This window comes from Dermacentor silvarum, chromosome 5 (genome assembly GCF_013339745.2).
Source record: "Dermacentor silvarum isolate Dsil-2018 chromosome 5, BIME_Dsil_1.4, whole genome shotgun sequence".
Lineage (NCBI taxonomy): Eukaryota > Metazoa > Arthropoda > Arachnida > Ixodida > Ixodidae > Dermacentor > Dermacentor silvarum.
In genome coordinates this window covers 127,183,835-127,205,362 of record NC_051158.1, presented here as the reverse complement: position 1 = coordinate 127,205,362, position 21,528 = coordinate 127,183,835, and the positions used below count along the sequence as shown (strand labels likewise).

Sequence of the window (21,528 nt, the reverse complement as noted above, 5' to 3'; positions counted from 1 at the left end):
GAATCCATTCCAGTGGCTTTAGAGTGTTATGGCGTTTTTCACTGGTCGATCTGGAGCGGCCGCCGAAATCCTGGAGCGAGCGCTCGCTCCAGGACCAACACTAATCTGCCAGCGGAGAGCGAAAATTCTCCGCGCTGGATCGTACCGGAAGTCTGCGCACACACGTCACAAAAATCAACTTCCGCTCTGCATGTTTCTATGGCCACCAAGATCGCCATCTCCCACCGAGCGGAAGTGACGTATCCTTTCGTCCTATTTCCGCCCGAATCCGCGCCTCGGCAGCGGAGCAAGTGAGAGCGATCCGGCGCGGAGCGAGTTGATCCTAAACGACCAGTGAAAAGCGCGAACCCGCTCCAGATCGACCAGTGAAATTCGGATTTGCAGCCGTGGAGCAAAAAATCCCGCTCCAGATTGACCAGTGAAAAACGCCATTAATCTTTTTTTGTTGAGTCATTGCCATTTATGCCGAGTCATGCTCATGACTTAATGAGCATCAATTAATGAGCATTAATGAGAGGGTAGCAGTCGTCGTAATAAAGCTGAATAGGAGGTACAAAATGAAGGTAGTACAAGCCTATGCCCCAACCTCTAGTCACGATGATGAAGAAATAGAACAATTTTATAAAGATGTTGAACTAGCAATGAGAAAGATGCAAACTCAGTATACTTTAGTCATGGGCGACTTCAATGCAAAAGTGGGGAAAAAGCAGGTTGGTGAGCAAGCAATTGGCAACTACGGCATCGATTCTACGAATGCAAGAGGAGAGATGTTAGTAGAATTCGCGGAAAGGCATAGGCTCCGAATAATGAATACCTTCTTCAGGAAGCGCAGCAACAGGAAGTGGACCTGGAAAAGCCCTAATGGAGAAACAAGGAATGAAATAGATTTCATACTGTCTGCCGATCCAAGCATAGTGCAGGATGTAGAAGTGTTAGGTAAGGTTAAGTGCAGTGACCATAGGTTAGTGAGGTCTAGGATTTCTCTCAATTTGAAGAGAGAGTGAAATTAGTCAAGACGAAATGGGCCAACCTAGAGGCAGTAAGGGTAAAAGCAGACCAATTCAGGCTGGTGCTTGCAAACAAATATGCAGCTTTAGAAAAGGAAGATAAAGACAACATAGAGGTAATGAATGAAATCGTAACTAGGTTGATCTCAGAAGCAGCAATTGAAGTGGGAGGTAGGGCACCAAGGCAACCTGTAGGGAAGCTCTCCCAAGAAACAAAGCACCTAATAAAGAAACGACAAAACATGAAAATGTCCAACTCAAGAGATCAGATGGAATTCGCTGAACTGTCAAAACTGATCAACAAGAAGAAAGTAAGGGATATTCGAAATTATAACGTGGGAAAGATTGAGGAAGCCGTAAAATATGGACGCAGCATTAAATCAGTAAGAAGGAAGCTTGGCATAGGACAAGGCAAGATGTATGCACTGAAAGATAAGCATGGTAATGTCATCAGCAATTTCGATGACATAGTAAAAGCAGCGGAAGAATTCTATACTGACCTGTACAGTGCCCAAAACAGCCAGGCTACTTTCATTCAAAATAGTAATGAACCGGATACAGAGGCTCCTTCTATAACTAGCGCTGAAGTTAGAAGGGCCTTCAAAGACATGACCAGGGGAAAAGCTGCTGGAGAAGATGGAATAACAGTAGATTTAATCAAAGATGGAGGAGATATCATGCTTGAAAAGCTTGCGGCCCTTTATACGCAATGCCTCACAACTTCATGTGTATGTACCAGAGAGCTGGAAGAACGCCAACATTATACTAATACATAAGAAGGGAGACGTTACAGAACTGAAGAATTATAGACCCATTAGCTTGCTTTCAGTATTGTATAAAATATTCACCAAGATAATTTCCAATAGAATCAGGGCAACACTTGACTTCAGCCAACCAAGAGAACAGGCTGGCTTCAGGAAGGGATGTTCTACGATGGATCATATCCATGTCATCAATCAGGTAATCGAGAAATTTGCGGAGTACAATCAACCTCTCTACATGGCTTTCATAGATTATGAAAAGGCATTTGATTCAGTAGAGATACCAGCAGTCATAGAGGCATTGCGTAATCAAGGAGTACAGGAGGCATACGTGAATATCTTAGCAAACATCTACAAGGATTCCACAGCTACCTTGGTTCACCACAAGAAAAGTAGAAAGTTATCTATCAAGAAAGGGGTCAGGCAAGGAGACACAATCTCTCCAATGCTATTCACTGCATGCTTAGACGAAGTATTCAAGCTCTTAGACTGGGAAGGCTTAGGAGTGAGGATCAACGGCGAGTATCTCAGCAACCTTCGGTTTGCAGATGACATTGTCCTATTCAGGAACAATGGAGACGAATTACAACAAATGATTGGGGACCTTAATCGAGAGAGTGTAAGAATTGGGTTGAAGATGAATATGCAGAAGACAAAGATAATGTTCAATAGCCTGGCAAGGGAACAAGAATTCAGGATCGCCAGTCAGCCTCTAGAGTCTGTAAAGGAGTACGTTTATCTAGGTCGATTACTCACAGCGGACGCTGATCACGAGAAAGAAATTTACAGAAGAATAAAATTGGGTTGGAGTGCATAAGGCAGGCATTACCAAATCCTGACTGGGAGCTTACCACTGTCGTTGAAAAGAAAAGTGTACAATTATTGCATTCTACCGGTGCTAACATATGGGGCAGAAACTTGGAGGTTAACAAAGAAGCTCGAGAACAAGTTAAGGACCGCACAAAGAGCGATGGAACGAAAAATCTTAGGACTAACTTTAAGAGACAGGAAGAGAGCGGTGTGGATCAGAGAACAAACGGGGATAGCCGATATTCTAGTTGACATTAAGCGGAAGAAATGGAGCTGGGCAGGCCATGTAATGTGTAGGATGGATAACCGGTGGACCATTAGGGTTACAGAATGGATACCAAGAGAAGGGAAGCGCAGTCGAGGTCGGCAGAAAACCAGATGGGATGATGAAGTTAGGAAATTTGCAGGCGCAAGTTGGAATACGCTAGCGCAAGACAGGGATAATTGGAGATCGCAGGGAGAGGCCTTCGTCCTGCAGTGGACATAAAATATAGGCTGATGATGATGATGATGACGATGATGCTCATGACTATGATTTCTACCACCATCCTTTAGTGTTTCCTTCACTTAGTGCCCACGTCTGAACCCATTCCAGTGTTTTTTGTGTATTTTTTGGCTGAGTCATTGCCATTTATGCTGAGTCATGCTCATGACTATGAGTTCTACCAGTATCCTTTAGTGTTTTCTTCACTTAGTACCCACATTCGAACACATTTCACTGGTTTTTGAGTGGTAGTTTTTCGCGGGGTCATTGTCATGACCTACATGACATGCATGTCATGACATTTATGTCATGAGCTATAACTTATGTTCGTTATACACTCCTGTCATACTATGCCAATTTTGGTACCCACCAAGTTAACGAGACGACCATGAGAGCACCAAGACGTAGGTGGCCGTTTGATGACCTACATGACACGCATATCATGACATTCATTTCATGACATATCATTTATGTTCATTATATATTCTTGTCGTAGTATGCCAATTTTGGCAGATACCAAGTTTATGAAACGACCATGAGAGCACAAAGTCGTAGGCGGCTAGATAGATAGATACTGTCAAAGTAGCAAATGTTCGCCAAGAAATGCTTCGCATTTAACAACGCGAAAACACGAAGGCGCACATGTACACACAGGACTAGCGCTGAACTACCAACTCAGGTACATACAGCGGGGAAAGATCAAGGGGCGGGGGGAGGGCACTATCGCTGAATTACCAACATGTTCGGCGCTGCTTATCTGTGTGCACAGACGCCTACTACGCGCTGTTTATTTTGCAATTTTCTTCTCACGTCAACACAGCAAGGTAGCCGGAAAACAAAAATATAAGTGAGGCTATATTGCATATCAACTTTGTTTTGAAGTCATGGCAATGTTATAAGTTGCGTTCTTAGCTTACACAACACTAAAGTAATCGCTGAGAAGAAGGAGCGGCTTTTTCACAAAAGATAAATAACAATGTAAAACGATGCAAGCAAATAAAAAGGATCTCGAAGGGTTAGATTTTTGGTCTTAGAAATAGCGGCACTTATGAGCAGGGTGCATTTTGGAGCCAGAATCACATGAGAAGGCCTTAGCAAAGGGTTCAAAGTTCCTCACTGCTACAGAGCAATCAGGGGAGTACTGAGCTCCCGTCAATCCTTCAATCCTGCATGTAGCGTGGCAGAACGTGAGGAAAAATATTTGCTCCGGAGTGTACGAGTCCAGGCCCCGGAGAGGAAAGTCTTTCATCGGGTCGCGGAAACGCTTGTACGCTGAGTAAGCGATATCTAGAGCGGGTAGCATGGGGAACACCCGCTCCCTGTCATTTGCCGCAGGGCACGAGAATGTGTCCCAGAGTCGCCATGTCGCGTTGGCTCCCCAAGTAGTCCCGTTGAGAACTGGGCGCAGTATCATAAAATTTAGCGCGTCGACGAGTTCCATCGCAAAGAGGAAACCGATGCCCCCATAAGTCATCGCGCTTGTGCCGTTCGAGTAGTACAGCGGTGGGTGTAGGCTGGCCGCGGATGCCGAGACGACGTTCGGGATGTACTTGTACTCGAAGAGCCGGTTGTTGTTAACGCGGTAAGTCTTCACTGTCTCTTCGTATAGGGAGCTGCCTCTCGACTTCTGTAGCGCTATACGAGCACGGTACCATTGCGAGAAAAAGTCATGGGAGTCGTTGCCAGCCGCGCCAAAGAGCCTGTCGAAGCTTCTCTGCGACTGAAAGCCGCCTTCCGGCCAAATGGCGGTAGTCGTTTCCGTAAGGACATTCAGCAGGGTAGACTTCATGGTATCGTTCATGTGGTTGCTCGAACCGATCTTTTCAATCGCCAGAGTCTTGATGCGACTAAAGTAGCGAGGAATCTCGCGCACCTCATCTTCCGTAAATTGAGACTTGGTTATGGCCGCTAAAAGAGCGTTGTAGGTAAGCTCCATTTGCAAAACGCAGTACACGGTGTTCAGCATACTTCCTAGCTTCCCGAAGTCGACGGCCGCTACGATCGCAGGCAGCACATTGCTCGAAAAGGTGCCGACGGTTTGGAGGAACCACCAGGTAGTATGAAACCAAAGCGTCTGCGCCGAGAAAGCCACGAACAGCTTCTCAATTGCTGACATTAGACGCTCGTTTGTCGCCAGGAGGAAGTCGCCAACAGTGACGGGGCCGTCGCTCTCGTAGACCTCGCGCAAGACGTCCATCCACATAACGGGTGAGAGCTTCGTCGCGAACGCCGGTGTGCCTCCGAGTCTAATGAGTTGCGGCCGGTACACCCTCGATCTGTCGGCATTGTCGAGGGCTCCCACGATGGCCAACTGCACGTCAGCGCTGTCCTTGAGGAAAGAGTGGAAAATCTGAGAAGCAGAAAGGTCGTCCCGAAACACGCAGAGTTCAAAAAGGCGCAGGTACCAGTCGTAGGCGCCTCTGTAATCCAGGAGTTCCTTGTTGAAGTACTGCCACACGGACGCCATGAATGACGAACGGACGACGAACGTTTGCCGTCGGCTTCCGGAAGTGTCGTGTCGCTCTATGTGGAACCACAAGGGGAGAGCCCAGTTCACATCTAATTCGATCAGAAGGTGAAGGAACTTGGCGTACTCGTTGGGGCCAACGTGAAACTCGTTTTCTGGCCACGCGAACCCAAGGGCCACCATGAAGCTTTTGAGGCTGCTCAGGGACGCAGCGTAGTCGTCGGTCCTCGTAGCGCAGGCGATCATCATTTCCTGCGCTTTGTTCGAAATGCCACCTGCAGCCGCGTTGCTCGAAGTAAGTTCCGCTATTCGGTAAAGCCAGTCGGCCAAGACTTCGTGGACGAGGGTTGTGGTGATTCTTTTATAATTGTGCACCCAGCCCGAGCAGACGAAGCGGCCGAAGTCCTCGCACGGGTCCGCGCCGTGGATTCGGCTCAGACCCAAGGCGCTGACGTGGTTCTTGCAGTCGGAGGTGTCGCAAGTGGCCTGTACCTTGGGCTGCGTGGCGGCGATGTACACGACGATTAGGACGACCGACGCCAGGACAACAGAGAAGGAGCCTAACACAGCTGCGAAGGCCATGACGATGTGGGAATGTGTTCTTCGTTGCGTATTTCTTGATCCCATTTTGACCAAAGTCTGCAAGACGGAGCACCAGAATAAACAAAAAAATTATTCGAGTTGGAACAGCAAGCAGCTCTGCGCTCTAACACATTCGGCGTGCGGCACGTTCTGGCACATGCGGCATTTATAAAGTATGCAGTAAAGCTGTGCATGTTAAACATAAGTTAGCTTGCAAAACACGATTGCCAGTACAGCTATCCGGTACTATTGACCCTTTTCGCGGAGCAGTTTGTTTTAGAGAAACGAGATGGCGCTCACGACGGCGCGCCATACCTCTCCTCAGAGACCGCGCTCGAATACGAAACCATTACCGCTTCTACCTTGCTTCTGTGCGATCAGCTGTCGGAAATGCAACTGAGTTTTCGCTAACACAATGTGCTCCAATCATGCTAGATTGAATTATGTAGATTGAAGACGTGTGCAGTAGTTGGCTGCAAAAATATTGACTGGCATGTTAAGGAATAGAATGAATCTATGTGGCCAAGTTCGCGGACCGCTTCTGCAACTGACCGAACGTGTTACCGGCACTTCTTAATGTACGGCTTTCCTCGATGATACAGAAATTTGCGCATCCACCAGCCTTGTATCGCTAACCTTCAAAGAAAAGGTTTCATCCCCAGAACGTCAGCAAGAGTGAGTACCACTCGTTAAACAATGACAAAGGGAGTAGCGCCGCTTCCTGTCATAGTAAGTTTCGCGCACGTTATCTATACACATCTGTAAAAAAATTAAAATTAAATTATGGGGTTTTACGTGCCAAAACCAGTTCTGATTATGAGGCACGCCGTAGTGGGGGACTCCGGAAATTTAGACCACCTGGGGTTCTTTAACGTGCACCTAAATCTAAGTACACGGGTGTTTTCGCATTTCGCCCCCATCGAAATGCGGCCGCCGTGGCCGGGATTCGATCCCGCGACCTCGTGCTCAGCAGCCCGACACCATAGCCACTGAGCAACCACGGCGGGTGAAATACACATCTGTCCCAAATGGCAGGAAAACTTACGCCCACTCTATCACCGACGTATCAAGAATAAGTGAATGGCCGCACACTTGAATATATGCGCACTGTGTACGCACAATAAATGACGGACTACACCTATGGCGCACGAATGGTCGAAGCTGAATGTTTCGTGACGGTCCACAAGAGTAAGCGAGTTACCAGCTGTAATATATATTTGCTACAAGGTACTACAATGTACAAAACAGCTACGTTTCAAGCCTTGTGCGCAGCAAGAACAAATCTATCGGAACTGAGCACAACCGTGAGCGATTAGGCAGAAAATAATAAGGTAGTGGCCGCACCGAGGAACTTCACTGAGTCAGAAACTGACAAGCCACTGCTTCAAAATATTTGCCGAATAAAGAACGAAGAACAAAACACACTAATCCTGACTGAATTCATAATCGGAAAGCTTGGATAGGTTTAAATACATATTTAGCCCCGCTTTTAGAACAAGCACCATATACGCTGCTTGCGCCGTTTGGACATAGCTTAATCAGCTCCGAAAGCACTTTTGCATGTTCTCTGAAGGTGTGATCAAAGCTTCGTGTCGTCCACCTAGTCACCGTCTACGATATCTCCGAAAACAGAGGTTTTCTAAGCCGCGCCGGCGTCATACACTTCCATTGTAAACAAGGAGGCAACGGAGGAAGTTGAGGCAAGCAATGGGCGCGTCACCACGTGATCAAATATGGCAGCGCCCACGGCATCGCCGCGAAAAGGGTCAATATATCGGGAGTGGACTGCTATGCTTCACCTAAGCTGAACTCTGACCATATACCGTATAACGGGCTTCAGGCGAGTTGCTGGATCGGGTACTCTTAGGTGAGACTCGTATGTATAGCACTGGCGACCCCCTACCTTGAGCGTTTTTTCTACTTTATGGGTGGAAACAACACCCAATGTGTAACCTTAGGACACACCAATGAATCTATGACCCTGTGTGCCCCTCTAATACTGGATTTAAGGTTTTATTACTACTTGAGCATTATTGGGTGATTTTTCAATATGTGAAGGACCCTTGACATGTTTCTATATATTTAGGTGAAATTACTTTTATTTTTTGCTAATCGACTAATAAAATAAAAATGTATTCATGACGCAGGATAGATGAAGGAATACTAAATACTACTGCCTGAGATCATTTTGTTTTCACTGCTTGGAGTACACTGTCTACGCGCTAAAGCTTCGCTTCCGCACTAAAGATCGTAAACCAAAGCATTTAAGTATATGGTTTCGCAGTACTGAGATTGCGCTAAGAAATTCAGTCCCCGCGGTCATTCAAGAAACAACCGCGGGAATAGTATATACCTGGTGATTATTTTGAAGTGCAAACGCAGACAGTTTTATTTACGCTCCCCAGTCTTAGATCGCGCACTTACGTCACGTTAGCTGGTTTACTTGAAGAGGCGGATAATGTCGATAAATCGTAATGTGCCGCCGGCTGATCGAGAAACGTTCACTATATAATTTTACTTTAAGAACTTTAGTGTACATGTCTCAATTGCGGAGTTGTAACCAAGCAGTGCAATAAAATAATGTCCATTTTAGAATCCGGTGCTTAGCTCAGGCTCTAAGAAAAACGTATATGCGGCAAAATGTAACTCGTTCTGTGTACTTATGGAAGTCCTTGCCATGCCTCGTCGGAGAGCTTCTGTCCCTTTGCACTTTCTTAGCGGCATGGCCTCTCGGCAACACACCATGGCTGTTGTGATTATCCCGTTCTTTTTAAGGTCCATCCGATTCTTGCTGTGCCACGGAGAGTGAGCACGCGACGTCCCAAAAATCTTGGGCCCTGGCGTGCGCTTACTCATGGACTCGCGTTCAACGACTTCACGTGCCCACGGCTGCGCGGCTCACATGCCCAGTTTGATAACAAAAGTCACGACCGCGTGTTTCTCGGTTGGTCATTTCCGGGGAAGCTTTCGTGCGAAGTAATCTCGATCGAAATTAAGACTTGCAGAGGCATAGTACGTGGTTGAGCAAGAGGTTGAGTTAATGTTTCGTAGCCTGGCAGTATTAGAAACAAATGTTCGTGATTCAGAGTAAGGCTTCTCGATGACATTTGATTGGCGCTATTTCTTTCTGAAATAAGCCTTTTCGCCTCGAAGCCTCGATGGCTCTGGTAGGGATGGTCGATTAGTCTTTTTATTCGATTAACGATTAATCGTTCATCCTTTTAGCCTTTAATCGATTAATCGCTTTCGATGAAGGGTTTTTCATCGATTAATTGATTACTCGAAAATTTTGTCGGCCACTTTGAAAAGATTAAAACACAGTTATCTACTTTTCTAGAACTCTATTGTTTAATGCTTAAGAGGTGGAACCAAGTTAGAAATACAAGTGTATAAAGTTTAATCATTAATTTGGTAAAGCTAAATAGAGTTGGCACTAGTGGCCTTTGAACATATAAACATTATATGTTATTAAATGGCACTTAGAACAGCATTAAACAAGATAAATAGCACTAGTGAATTCCTGTACAATACAGTTAAACAAGAAATAAGAAAATGGCAGAAGTGAAAGGTGAAGTCCAACTATAATATGCAAGGAATTGCAGTAAGCACAGGGGAAAAGAATTACCGGAGTGAGGCGGAAGTGAACACGTCTGACGCTGGATATCAGAGGCCACCCAATTCGTCGTGCAACTAGTGTTCGTTCCCTGGGCGTCACCATAGACAGCAATATACTGTGGCGACGCGTGGTTGAAAATGTTGTGGCTGCAGCAGTGCAAATGGACAACGCACTTCGCCGCTTGGCAGGTGTACGTTGGGGAAAGAATCTAGTGTCCGTGCTTACACTGAACGCTGCACTGACAACAAGCCGCATTCTCTATGAGTTGCCGCTCATATATAACCGTCACCGAGTGAATTCGAGCGCTTGGAAGCAATATGTAGAAAGGGACTTTGCTTGGAGATGGCAGTTCCTCGGGCAGCTTCAAGCAAGAAGGTTACCAATGAAGCAGTCTCTCCCACTCCGCCCAGGGGCGGATCCAGGTTTTGTAGCGTTAGCTACACTGGCCTAACCAAGCCCGTTTCGCGCGGCACATCAAGAGCCGTGCTGCGCATGCGCAAGGAACAGTGATGTCACACGACTTGCGCACTGGAGCCACCGGAGCCGGTACCTCTCGCGCACTCCGCCGCCGCCGCGCGCGACTCACCGCCGCCGGTCTGCGCATTCCAGAGGAGTGACGTCGTAGCCGTGGTAGACGCACTGGCGCCGGCGCGCGCTCGCTGTGCAGTCGCCGTCTGACACTGCGCTGGAGCCGCTGCGCTTCTGACTGGCGTTTGCCAGTGTGGTATAGCCATGGAGAAGGAGAGCGCAAATGCTGCTCAACAGCGCAGAAGAACGGAGAAGCTTGACTCATCTGATACCGAAATCAGCTGAACCTTTGCTAACGCTACGTATATCCTGGCATAGCCGAACTAAGCCACTGCAACTTCTTTCTGAGGGGGGGGGGGGGGATCAGTTTCTGTCATTGATGATGATGATGATGATGATAGTAGCCTTTATTATTTACCGAAATTCACCGTTTCTGCTCACGATAAACCCGCGTTTTCTACGGCTAGAGCAACACCTGTAGCCCACCGTGGTGGCTCAGACAGCGTTGCGCTGCTGAGCACGAGATCGCGGGATTCGCGGCGGCCGCATTTCGATGGAGGCGAAATGCAAAAACGCCCGTGTGCTTGCGTTGTAGTGCACGTTAAAGAACCCCAGGTGGTCAAAATTAATCCGGAGCCTTCCACTACGGTGTGCCTCCTAATCAGAACTGGTTTTGGCACGTAAAATCCCAGAAAGAGGAAGAAGACCTGTAGCGAAACCAGATATCGGTTTCTCCGAGCTTATAGGAAAGGACGTTACCCAATACAGCCATGTGCTTGGCGGCTGTGCCTGATAATACCGGGTGTTCAAAACTAAGCTTTATGCTTTTCTTAAAATTAGGCACTGGGCACACGAAGACCACCTGTGCAAATAAGTTATGTGGCCAGGGGGGCACAAAGTGAGATGATAATTATCGCTGTGAGTAGCCCAATTAACTAAAATTGAACAATTATTTTTGTCGACTGCAGTAAGTGGGTATGTTTGTATTGAAAACTTAGAGGTAGTCGTGTTTATTACTGCAGTCAATAAAAAGTTAATTATTCAATTTTAGTCAGTCCGGCTGCTGACAGCAATAATTATGATCTCACTTTGTGCCCCCCCTGGCCACATGACTTATTTGCGCAGGTGGTCTTCACTTGCCTCCTAGTCCCTAACTTTGAGAAAACCATAAAGCTTAATTTCGAACACCCGGTATAACAGCCTGTATTGTTTCTTAAAATAAAATTTGGGATGATCTGTTGCAGGTTCGTTATAAATGCGTAAGAACGGGTCCGTCTTTGGAGTTCTGTTGGGACACCTTGTTTTCTTTAAGGAGATTCTATGTGTTCGGTTGAGTCCACCTTCGTTTGCTTTGGAGATCCAACGCGGCAACCACTACGCTGGTTGTTTACGATATGCGAATCACCGCGTATGAAGACTCACGACGCCACCTACAAGAAGAACGATGCGGCGTAGTAGCCGAGAGCGTGAGCCAGCGTCTTCATGTTTTGTTTCCCACGCGACGCCATCCTTTTACACAAGGCGCGCATCTGCTCCCGTTTCTCTAACCACGCGACGCCATCTATAGGCCCGCGCGCTGACGTTCACCGCTGACGTCACGCTCCCCCACTTATCAGCCGCGGCTGGAGACTTCGCCCCGCTCCGCGAGAACGACCACTCAGATAAACGGATCCGGCTGCTTTGAGCCTCCTGTGCTTAATGTACGACAATAAAACTGCGAAGTTACAATGAAAAACTTGCAGCGTACTGCGCTCGTACTGGATATTGTCAACGTGTAACTGTGATCACAATGAGTGCTACAGTTAAAAAAAAGTTGCCCATGCGTAGTTCTTAGTTTAGCTGTTAGTTGTTATTATTTATACAGGGTTTGTCCGAAAAGTGATGTCAGTAATTTCGATTAAAATGGAACTATTGATCACATCGGTACAACACAATAAAATGTTTCAAAATAGGCTCCTCCTGCGTCGTTACATTGCTTCTAGCGAAATTTCCAATCATCGAAGGCGTCACTGACAGTAGGCCTCCTTAGGAATGTCCTTTAGAGCCTTGGTGCAAGCCTCTTCGACTTTGCCAACTGTCGCGAAATGTTGTTCTTTCATGGGAATTTTCAAGCGCAGAAAGAAGAAGAAGCCTGGGAGAGCCACGTCAGGACTGTAGGGCGGCTGGGGAACCATTGGCACGTCAGGACTGTAGGGCGGCTGGGGAACCATTGGCATCTTTCAATCGGCCAGGAAGCGGGTCAAGAGGAAGGCGGTGCAGGCTGCATGGTGCATTGTCATGGTGAAGTTTCCAATCGCCCCCGATATCAGGCCGGGTGCGATGAATCCTTTGTTTGAGTCGCTTGAGCACTTTTGACCTTTGACTTGCTAATTCTGGCCTTCTTGGGGCGAGGGGACGCCGAGCTGTGCCACTTGGCACTTAGCCTTTTTGTTTCGGGGTCGTATTCAAACACCCAAGTCTTGTCACCAGTGATGACATTGTGCAAAACGTGGGGATCACATTCGCAAAAGTTCCAAACCTCCTGGCACGTTTCAACTCGGTTCGATTGTTGGTCGTCCATTAACATTTTGCGCGAGATCTTCGCGCACACTTTTCGCATCTGAAAATTATTCGTCAAAATCTTGTGAATGGTATTTTTTGGAATGTTTACTGTCTGTGCCACTAAACGGACACTCAAACGAGGGTCTGAGTACAAAATATCTCTCGCGGGCGTCACATTTTCGTCGGTGATGGTCGTTGATGGCGGTACAGCGCGGGCTTCATCGCTGACCTCTTCGCAACCTTCTAAAAAGACCCTGTGCCCCCGGTAAACTTGATGTTGTGACAAATAATTATCACCAAAAGCTGTCTTTATAATAGGAACAGTTTCCTCTGCAGACTTGCCGAGTTTCACACAAAACTCGATGGCGGTCCTTTGTTCCAACGAGCGCTACATTACGGCTTGCACGGTAAATGAAAATGAGTTGACGAAAAAATGCCAGGCCTGCGCGGCACACGCAGCACAGTCACAGCGTAAGCTAGAGGAGCGTTTCGACAGTACTACCTAGTAATTTGAGTGAATGCGTCAGGAACGCGCTTGGGACGCCGTCGCGCGTGCAAGCCGGCGCGTTCCATCGCCGATGGCTAGCGCCGTTCGGCCCAGCCAAGCGGCGGACAATGCAACTACGACTGTCACATTCGCTCCCACTGCAACGCGCCCGACGCGGCCTGCTTGGGACTCCGTCGCGCGTGCAAGGCGACGCGTTTTATCGCCGGCGGCATCATCGCGACCCGAAACGGCTATTGGAATGAGCCCATAACAGTTTACGCTGTAAAACCTTGTCCTTACTCTCCAGATGGTCGCAGACGACTGAGCGACCGCGCGTGCGTAAGCTAACTTCCCCCTACACCAATCCCAACTGGTCTTAGCGCGCTGCGACGTAATAGTCGCTTCACAATATAATCACTGACATTACTTTTCGGACAAGCCCTGTATATGAACACTTCAGCAAGTGATCTCTTTCATCAAGCAGGTTGGTCGCGGAACCGATGACAGCCAGTGAGGCAACCGATGACACCCCAAGGGGCAACTAAGTTGATCAGGCGCGAAGGCACTCGCGCGGACATCGGCGTGCTTGGCAAAAGGGACGTCTCCTCGTTCATTCGACGCCACCGACGGGACGAGTAAGGCACCGCCGGCGCCAGGAGGTCGAGGTGTTCATGAGAAAAAATAACTACGGCAACTTCGCAACACCACACCCCGGCGGAATACAACTAAGCTTGTGAGCCCCCCGAGCTAGCTTTACTTCCACATGGCTGATATCACTGGCACTCGCGAAAAATACTCTTGAAGAATGCTAGTGGCCATATTTTTTTGCGACAGGGCCGTGCCTCTGTCAGCGAGGGGCCGATGCGGAAATCTGAGGGCGGGGGGGGGGGGGGTCAGGACATCCGGACATCCCCCCTGGATCCGCGCCTGACTCCGCCTTTTGGTATCTCACGCCTTGCTCACGCAGCTATTAAGGCTCGGCGAGTCCCGCGCAGGCACGGCGCTTCTCTGGCGGCTAAGAGCAAGAACTCGCTTCTATTTCCGTGCGGTGCGGAACACCTTCCGATTTTCAGGATCGGAATGACATAAACGGAGTCGTCTCGACCCGCCATGATCTTTTTCGGACGTTACCTGCAGCCTCAATGTACCCCGGCTACCGGCAAAAAGCACCATTCCAACTGCTGAAGCTAAGATCCTTGAACTGGACCACTTGAGCACAGTGTATCAAAGCTACCTACAAGCGTACACAGACGGGTTAGTGTGTGCACAAATGCCGCTGCTGCGCAACGGCATTCTGCATACCCTCCCTTGATGTATCATGGTCTGGCCGCCTGGATCGAGTTATTTCGTCTACAACAGTACAAAGCGCCGCAATTATCGCGGCCTTGCGGAAACTACGGGCCTATTCTGCACGCGATATCGTGCTGCTGACGGACTCAAAGTCAGCATTACAACGATTACATCTTAGCCTACCTCGAGATAAGTTTACAAGGCAATCTCTAGTACTGATCAAAGATCTAATGAGCAAGGAATTTAGCGTAAAATTTCAATGGATCCCATCCCACGTAGGAATTGAAGGAAACGAAAAAGCTGACGCTCTTGCACGCCTAGCGCTGACATGTATCCCAAAAGTGAGAGCGCCAAGCATTTTTCAGAACTCTAAGGGTGCAATACGTAATCACTCTAGGGCGATCCACAAGACTCCGCACCAAACCTGTGTGATCCATGGTCCGGACTTACTCGCGAGGAAGCGATGCTGTTTTACCGCATCAGAACCGACTCCGCGTCATTCAATTAAGACTGGACGTTGCGCTTCCCCGCTCCATGCCTTCAGTGGTGATATCAGTGACATTGGACATTTCATTTGGCTATGCCCACAGTGCGACGCAGAAAGAAACGCGATGTTCGACAGCCTGCGAAAGAAAGGTCTTTCGCACAGGACCTTTTTCGCACAGGACACAGGACGTTTTCCCCGGAGGGCCCGCGGCTGTCAGGAAAGAGTGCAACGAGTGCTGATTGCCTTCCTGTGAGACACGGGGCTCATCGACACCTGGTGACACACCCCTGATCTCAACTCATAGGAGGCTCGGGCGGGACAATTGCCGGCTATGTATCCCAGACTAACCCCGCCTCCTGAAACACACCCACCACCACGCCAAAAACCGTGGTTTAAGATTTTAAGCCACGTGCTCTTTTATACAGAGCGAAGGAATGTCAATTGGCTGGGATGTTCGGGTGAAACCAACACCTTCTTTGAATGGCCACAAAAACCAGCATGCGAGAATAGACGCTCGGGAGCTACATATTTGCTGGAATCGACATGAAATTTATTGTTATGTGAAATACGTGCTCCAAACCGGCGCACATGCTGTTTTACGTCTTTAATGGACCGGGAGTGGCACGACGATCAACGACTGGGTTGCTATAGTATGCCTTGAATTGCGAGGGCATTTCAGCCTCCGGCTTCGGGTGGCGTGTACGGTGGAGGTAAAGAAAGGGGAAGCATTCGGCTCAGCATCACTCGGGAGTCGGATAAACAGTCGACAGTCGATCTACCACAGCCGCACAGTCACTGCTCGTGCTCCGCCATTTTACTACGATTTCAATATTTTCGCGCAACTCCTGTCAAACTCTCGAAAACGATTAATCGAACATGTTTAATCGGTTAAGTCCATTAAAGGAAAAGTGGACATCGATGAAGAATAATCGTTTTGCGGGATACTTTAATGGATTAATCGATTAATCGTTCATCGATATTACCAACCCTAGGCTCTGGTGCTCTTTCAGTGGCGTGTCCTGGGCCGGTATTTTGTAGCGATGCCTTATGCCTTATTCTATCTGTACTAGTCTTATCATCCAGTGCTCACGGCCGGTTGATCCCGTCGATAACGTGAGCGGACCGTCGCTCTGACCACTGACCAAGCGCGAAAAGACATTAGCATCTGAAAGGCATCGCGAGTGCTTATATTTTCTTCAACCAATAGATACAAGAAAGCAAGGTGCAGCCTCGGTAGGAGGTGGTCATAGTCGATATTTATTATCAGACTATTTGAAATTGTGCGTAGAATGCAGTCCGAGTTTGCACACAAAGCGAAACATGAACTACGAACAAGCTATCTCGGGCGGCATCACGCGCAAACTAGGCATGTATATACTGTAGCCGCGCGCGAATTTAATGGTCCTCAAGTGCGCTGATGTATGTATATCAGCGCACTTGTATATATATATATATATATATATATATATATGGTCCTAAAAAGCGGTGATAGTGCGCGAAGCAGCATGCCGCAACGCCCCCATAAACAGTGGCCGAAATAGTGTTATCGCGATCGGCGTCAGTTGCGACACGTTTGTTGAGACTGCTATGTAATACGTGAGGTAAACAAGCTTGTCGTCTGAGATAAAAGACTTCTATCTCAAGACATATGCGTGCCCCCATGACCTTGTTTATACACTTTCTTCTGTCACACACGATACGTTGTTGGAAACAAATTTTTCTCACTGCCGAAGTATACAAAGACTGAGAAAAAGGGTCATGCAAGGCCCCGCTTTTTGGCATGAAAATAGCTGCGCTCTAGATCTTCAATCTTAGACGCCACGAACACTTCCATTCTGTTCCAATGACATTCGATGGCTATCGCTAACAAACAATAATGCGCATTTTTGAGGAAACTAGATAAAAAAAAAAGGGCATAGAAATGCAAGTTTACCCTGCCCCGATTGCCGCGGTTGCCAATATTGTTCGACTAAGCGTAAATGGTTGCATGCAGATATCTGATTATTCTGGTGTTGAAGAAAATGTTAAATACACAAGGAATAAATAGGGAAAATCATGGCGTACAAGATGCAACCGCATGAGGCTAACAGACATCGAAGACAGTCATTGTCGGTTGACTTCATGTGGCTGTAATTGAGAAAAAAATCGAGCCCCTCGAATTTTATTTTTTTAGCCTCTCAAGCAGAAGCAGTATAAGAAATCCAAAAGCGAAAAACAACAACGAAACAACAACTACAACAGCCATAATTGAAGCATGTAATATAAGAAATTAGGAACAGGATGTAAACAGTTGCTCATGATAATGTATTACGGAAACATCTTCATCATGCGATAAATAATACAAAGCAAAGAAATCCAAGCAAGAGAGAGATTCACGAGAAGATTGAGGCTTGCAGGGATTAATACTGGCTAAACATCTCTATGGAGCCTCCGTTTCGACAAGGGGATTTTTTCCTCGTCAAGGTGAAGCCATGTCTCCTCGAAACGTTGGCTGAACCCTTCGTTCGCCCACTGCTAAATCGAAGAAAGTCATTCTTCAACTAGGTTGATCTTGTTGAGTATTCATGATGATTATGATTAAGTTACTGCATGTAAGTAAATTCCACGCCATCTGCAGTGGCGCTGTACAAGAAATAGAGATTTTGTCAGCCAAAGGAATGGTGGCGCTGTGTCATCTTTACTACAACGAAACACAGCGCCAGAGCAACCAACGGGGCGAATTGGTTGCATTCATCGTGCAGCAGGGCAACCGAATGGACGCTCACAAGAAGAGACGACACAGCGCTTGTGTTTTTCTCTTCTTTCCGTGTCTGTTGCGTCTGTACAGCAGGAAACCAAGAGCGCGCCGATAGTTTGCCGGAACACTGACAAACCACGCCACCAATCGCCTTTCACTGGCAAAAACCTACATTTATTGTCCAGCGCCGCCGCAGACGACGAATGACTGACCTATTTTTATGGCAAGATAGACAATAACTGCGTTCGAACATCGTGTGAAAGAATATGTCTCGCGAAATGATGATGATGATGATGACTCATGATCTTTAATGTGTTCGTGAGAGTGACTTGGTGGTCTAGTTGGTACATGGGTATACTGGGAGAATGCTGGGAAACTTGAAAAAGGAAAAAAAATCGAGAGGCAGACAAAGTAAGAGGAAGGGGGTAGCACTAATATCTGGAGGAACCCCTAATGCCCCGAGAGACGCCGCAGTTAAGGGCTCCGGATGAATTTATATCACCTGGTATTTTAACGTGCACTTATGTTTAAGTGCACAAGCGTTTTCACATTTCGCCTACCTAGGAATGCACCCACCGCGGTCGGGAATCGAACCCCTAACCACGCGTTCAGCAGCAGAAGCCAGCGTAGTGCACCGTCCGCAGTGAAACAACTTGAGCGCGAACGAGCCCGTGGGTGAACAGCACGGGCCATTCGTGCCTGGTTCCAACTTTTTTTGACGTGCCCTGTAGTTGTCGCTATAGCATGCAAGTAAGCTAGTGGAAGTGTAAAGCGGCTGTCGAATAAAACTGCGGCCCACTGTGTCACCGTAAAACCCTAGAAAGTGCGCACTGACCGTGACGATTCCATCGTCCCGTCTCGATGGCTCGTTCCCTTGTGTCCGTTTGTCGACGCTGTGGTCCGATGGTGTGCGTGCTGTGATCAGCGTTGGCGCATGAAGAAAATTATAAATATAAAAAAATGAATAGGTTATTCAAGCACTCGTGATAAAAAAAACAGAACAAAACAGAAACAATCCTAATAAATTTTAAACTAACGGCTGAGTTTTACTGCTGCTAGATCATTTGATAAATTAGAACACAATGGTAAAGGAGGACAACCCTATGTAGATCCTTCGCGTGAATCATTAAATGCTGCACACTATTGTTGCCGCCCTTTTACAGCGTAAGCTGTTATGCGCTCATTCCAATAGCCGTTTCGGTTCGCGTCGTTGTCCGCCGTAGCCGCCGCCACCGTTGGACGACCCGACCGTCCGCCAGTATGGTGGCGCCAGTGGAGCGTGCGCAGGCGCAGACGACGGGATGCGATTCAGACGAGGCGCCTCTTTCCTGTTTACCTCCTACTACCCCTCCCCCTTACGACGCTGCGCCGTGTTCCCTGATGGGCTGCAGAATCTAAGCGTCTCTTTCCTCCTTCATAATCACCATATATAATCAAAGCGCTTCCGATGTGAGATGTGCGCCATGTATTCTGGATACCTCTTCCAGCGGCGCGCCTCTTCGGTTCGCGTTATGGCGTCTCCTCGCAAGGTACGAACTGCTGCTGAAGAAGCGAATCGTAGAGCTACGTGCGCGGCTACAATCAGGCACCATCGGGCTCAGCAGACTGCTGTGCAGACAGCATTAAAGCCGCAGCTCACCGTCGACGCCGAGCGGGCAGTTCAGATCGTTCTCGTCAAAACGAGGCGAAGAGACTTAGCCGCGAAGACCCTGGTGTGCGTGGTGCTGAAATTGGAGCTATACTCTTGTGCCGCTCCGCCAGCTTACGCTGTGACTGCGCTGCGTGTGCCGCGCAGGCCTGTGACTTCTTTTTTTTTGGGTGGGGGGGGGGGGGGCAGCTTTATATTGCGATAATCGACGAGATACCTCGACAAAACCGATAAACGATAATGTTATAGCATGTTTTCATTGTAATGGTGTCAGTAATTAAGCAACCCAATTCCACTTTTTGCAAGGCATTTCACTTGCAAATAAAAAAAAAAGATTTATTTTTCATGCATAGAAATGTGCACTCATAATATATACTGTACTTATAACGAAACAGAAACGTCAATCAAAATTCCACGTTATAGAAAAACCAAGTAGAAAGTTCACCAAAGTGGTGTAGCTAAAGGGGATTGATTAAATTCGGGGGATTCATGTGCCTAAACCAAAATCAGATTACGAGGCACACCGTAGTGGAGGTCTCTCCGAATTAGGTTCGTCCACGTCGGGCTCTTTTACGTACACCCAATGCAGTGTACACGGACGTTTGCATTTCGCCCCCATCCAAGTGCGCGTACCGCGCACCCGGTATTTGATCCCGCGACCTCGGGCGTAGCAGCGTAACGCCGAAACCACTACCCCGCCACAGCGGGTGGTTAAAGGGGATAGACGAAAGTTTCAGCTTGTATGGAGTGAACAAGGGTTCCACATGGACGCCTTGTTCACGCACACAATGTAGGATCGTTCGTGAAAGCACCTGACTAATTACTGCGGGCATCACGAATAGATATATTATCATAAATTTTACTACCCAAAATACTACCCAATGAGCAGGCGAAACGTCATCAGTAAATTGCCGATTGCAAGACTGAGGTTTATAGTGAAATTGCGAAAAAAAAAAACGTCCGCGCAGTTGTGCTTCTGTACGTGTAGAGTGTGTCCTGTAGAGCAGCATGATGGAGGACACCCAAATAGCATTCGAGAGGCCGCATCGAATAAAAACGCATGTCCCGCAAGAGAATGGTCAGCGAGACTAATTGTCCAACATGAAAGCCACTTGTAACATATTAACGTGTAAGACTAAAATTCACTCATCACGTCAAGCCGTTGATTGAAAGCAAAATTCGGTGTTCCCTCTAAAACAGTGTTCGCGAGCTATGCAACGCGTTCTCTCATAACTCACCAGTTCCGGTTGGCCCAGTGGGAGTCTCGTCAGTCTGAAGTCTGCTCGCGCTGGCTGTGTGGACAGCCGACTCCAGCGCTGTTTGTTCTGTCGGTAGTTCGGTGCCAGTGGCGGCGTACTCGCCAGTATAGGGCACCACACTCCAGGAAGGAATGGCGGCAGCGCTTGCCGGCACTCGGACGAACGGGCTGCTCGAAGTGGCCGTGCTAGCCGACTTGCTGAGCTCCGCTTCCTGTTGGACACTCGCGGTGCCCAATCGGATCTTCTTCAAGATGGGCCGGAGTTCTGGCGGTGCCTTCTTCGACATTGCGAATGGCGTCGTACAAAGAACTTCTTCTACTTCTTCCTTCCACTTGTGGCATGTACCCAAGAGGGGGGGGGGGGGATTGGCCATGTTTCGCAATGTAAACATAATACGAAGTTTTTGCTTCCTGTTCACTTATTGATCAGTACTACCTATATTTATTAGTAGTCATTTTAAATATTTTTTATTTTGTTTTCTGTTCTTGAAACGTGGTCATGCCGATTTCGACGAAGATGAACGCAGGACGATTTCTTGATCTTCTCCTGCTTTCTTTAGGTGGCACTCGCCCATACTAGGAAATTAGCCGAGAAAGAGCGTAATTCCAAGCAAAATTTTTGTTAAATATATAATGCAGCTATGTTGCTTCACTTAATTTCCACAAGAAAGAGAATGCCACTAGAAGATATTTCAAATTGCTTAGTTTTTATAATAAAACGTATGACAGCCAGCGACTTTGTTGCTGTTGCCTTTTATATATGACACGTACCCACCAAGATTCACAGCTGAACAATAGAAAATGACTATGTTCATGCTAACTTGA

General features: G+C 47.6%; 1 protein-coding gene across 1 annotated transcript; it reads right to left on the bottom strand.

The window, feature by feature from the left end:
• Window positions 1-4,092: 4,092 nt before the first annotated feature.
• LOC119454405 (neprilysin-11) lies at window positions 4,093-6,111 on the bottom strand. Its single transcript, XM_037716351.1, has one exon. It carries the CDS (start codon window positions 6,109-6,111, stop codon window positions 4,093-4,095), a length of 2,019 nt encoding a protein of 672 aa, XP_037572279.1.
• Between the last annotated feature and the right edge of the window lie 15,417 nt (window positions 6,112-21,528).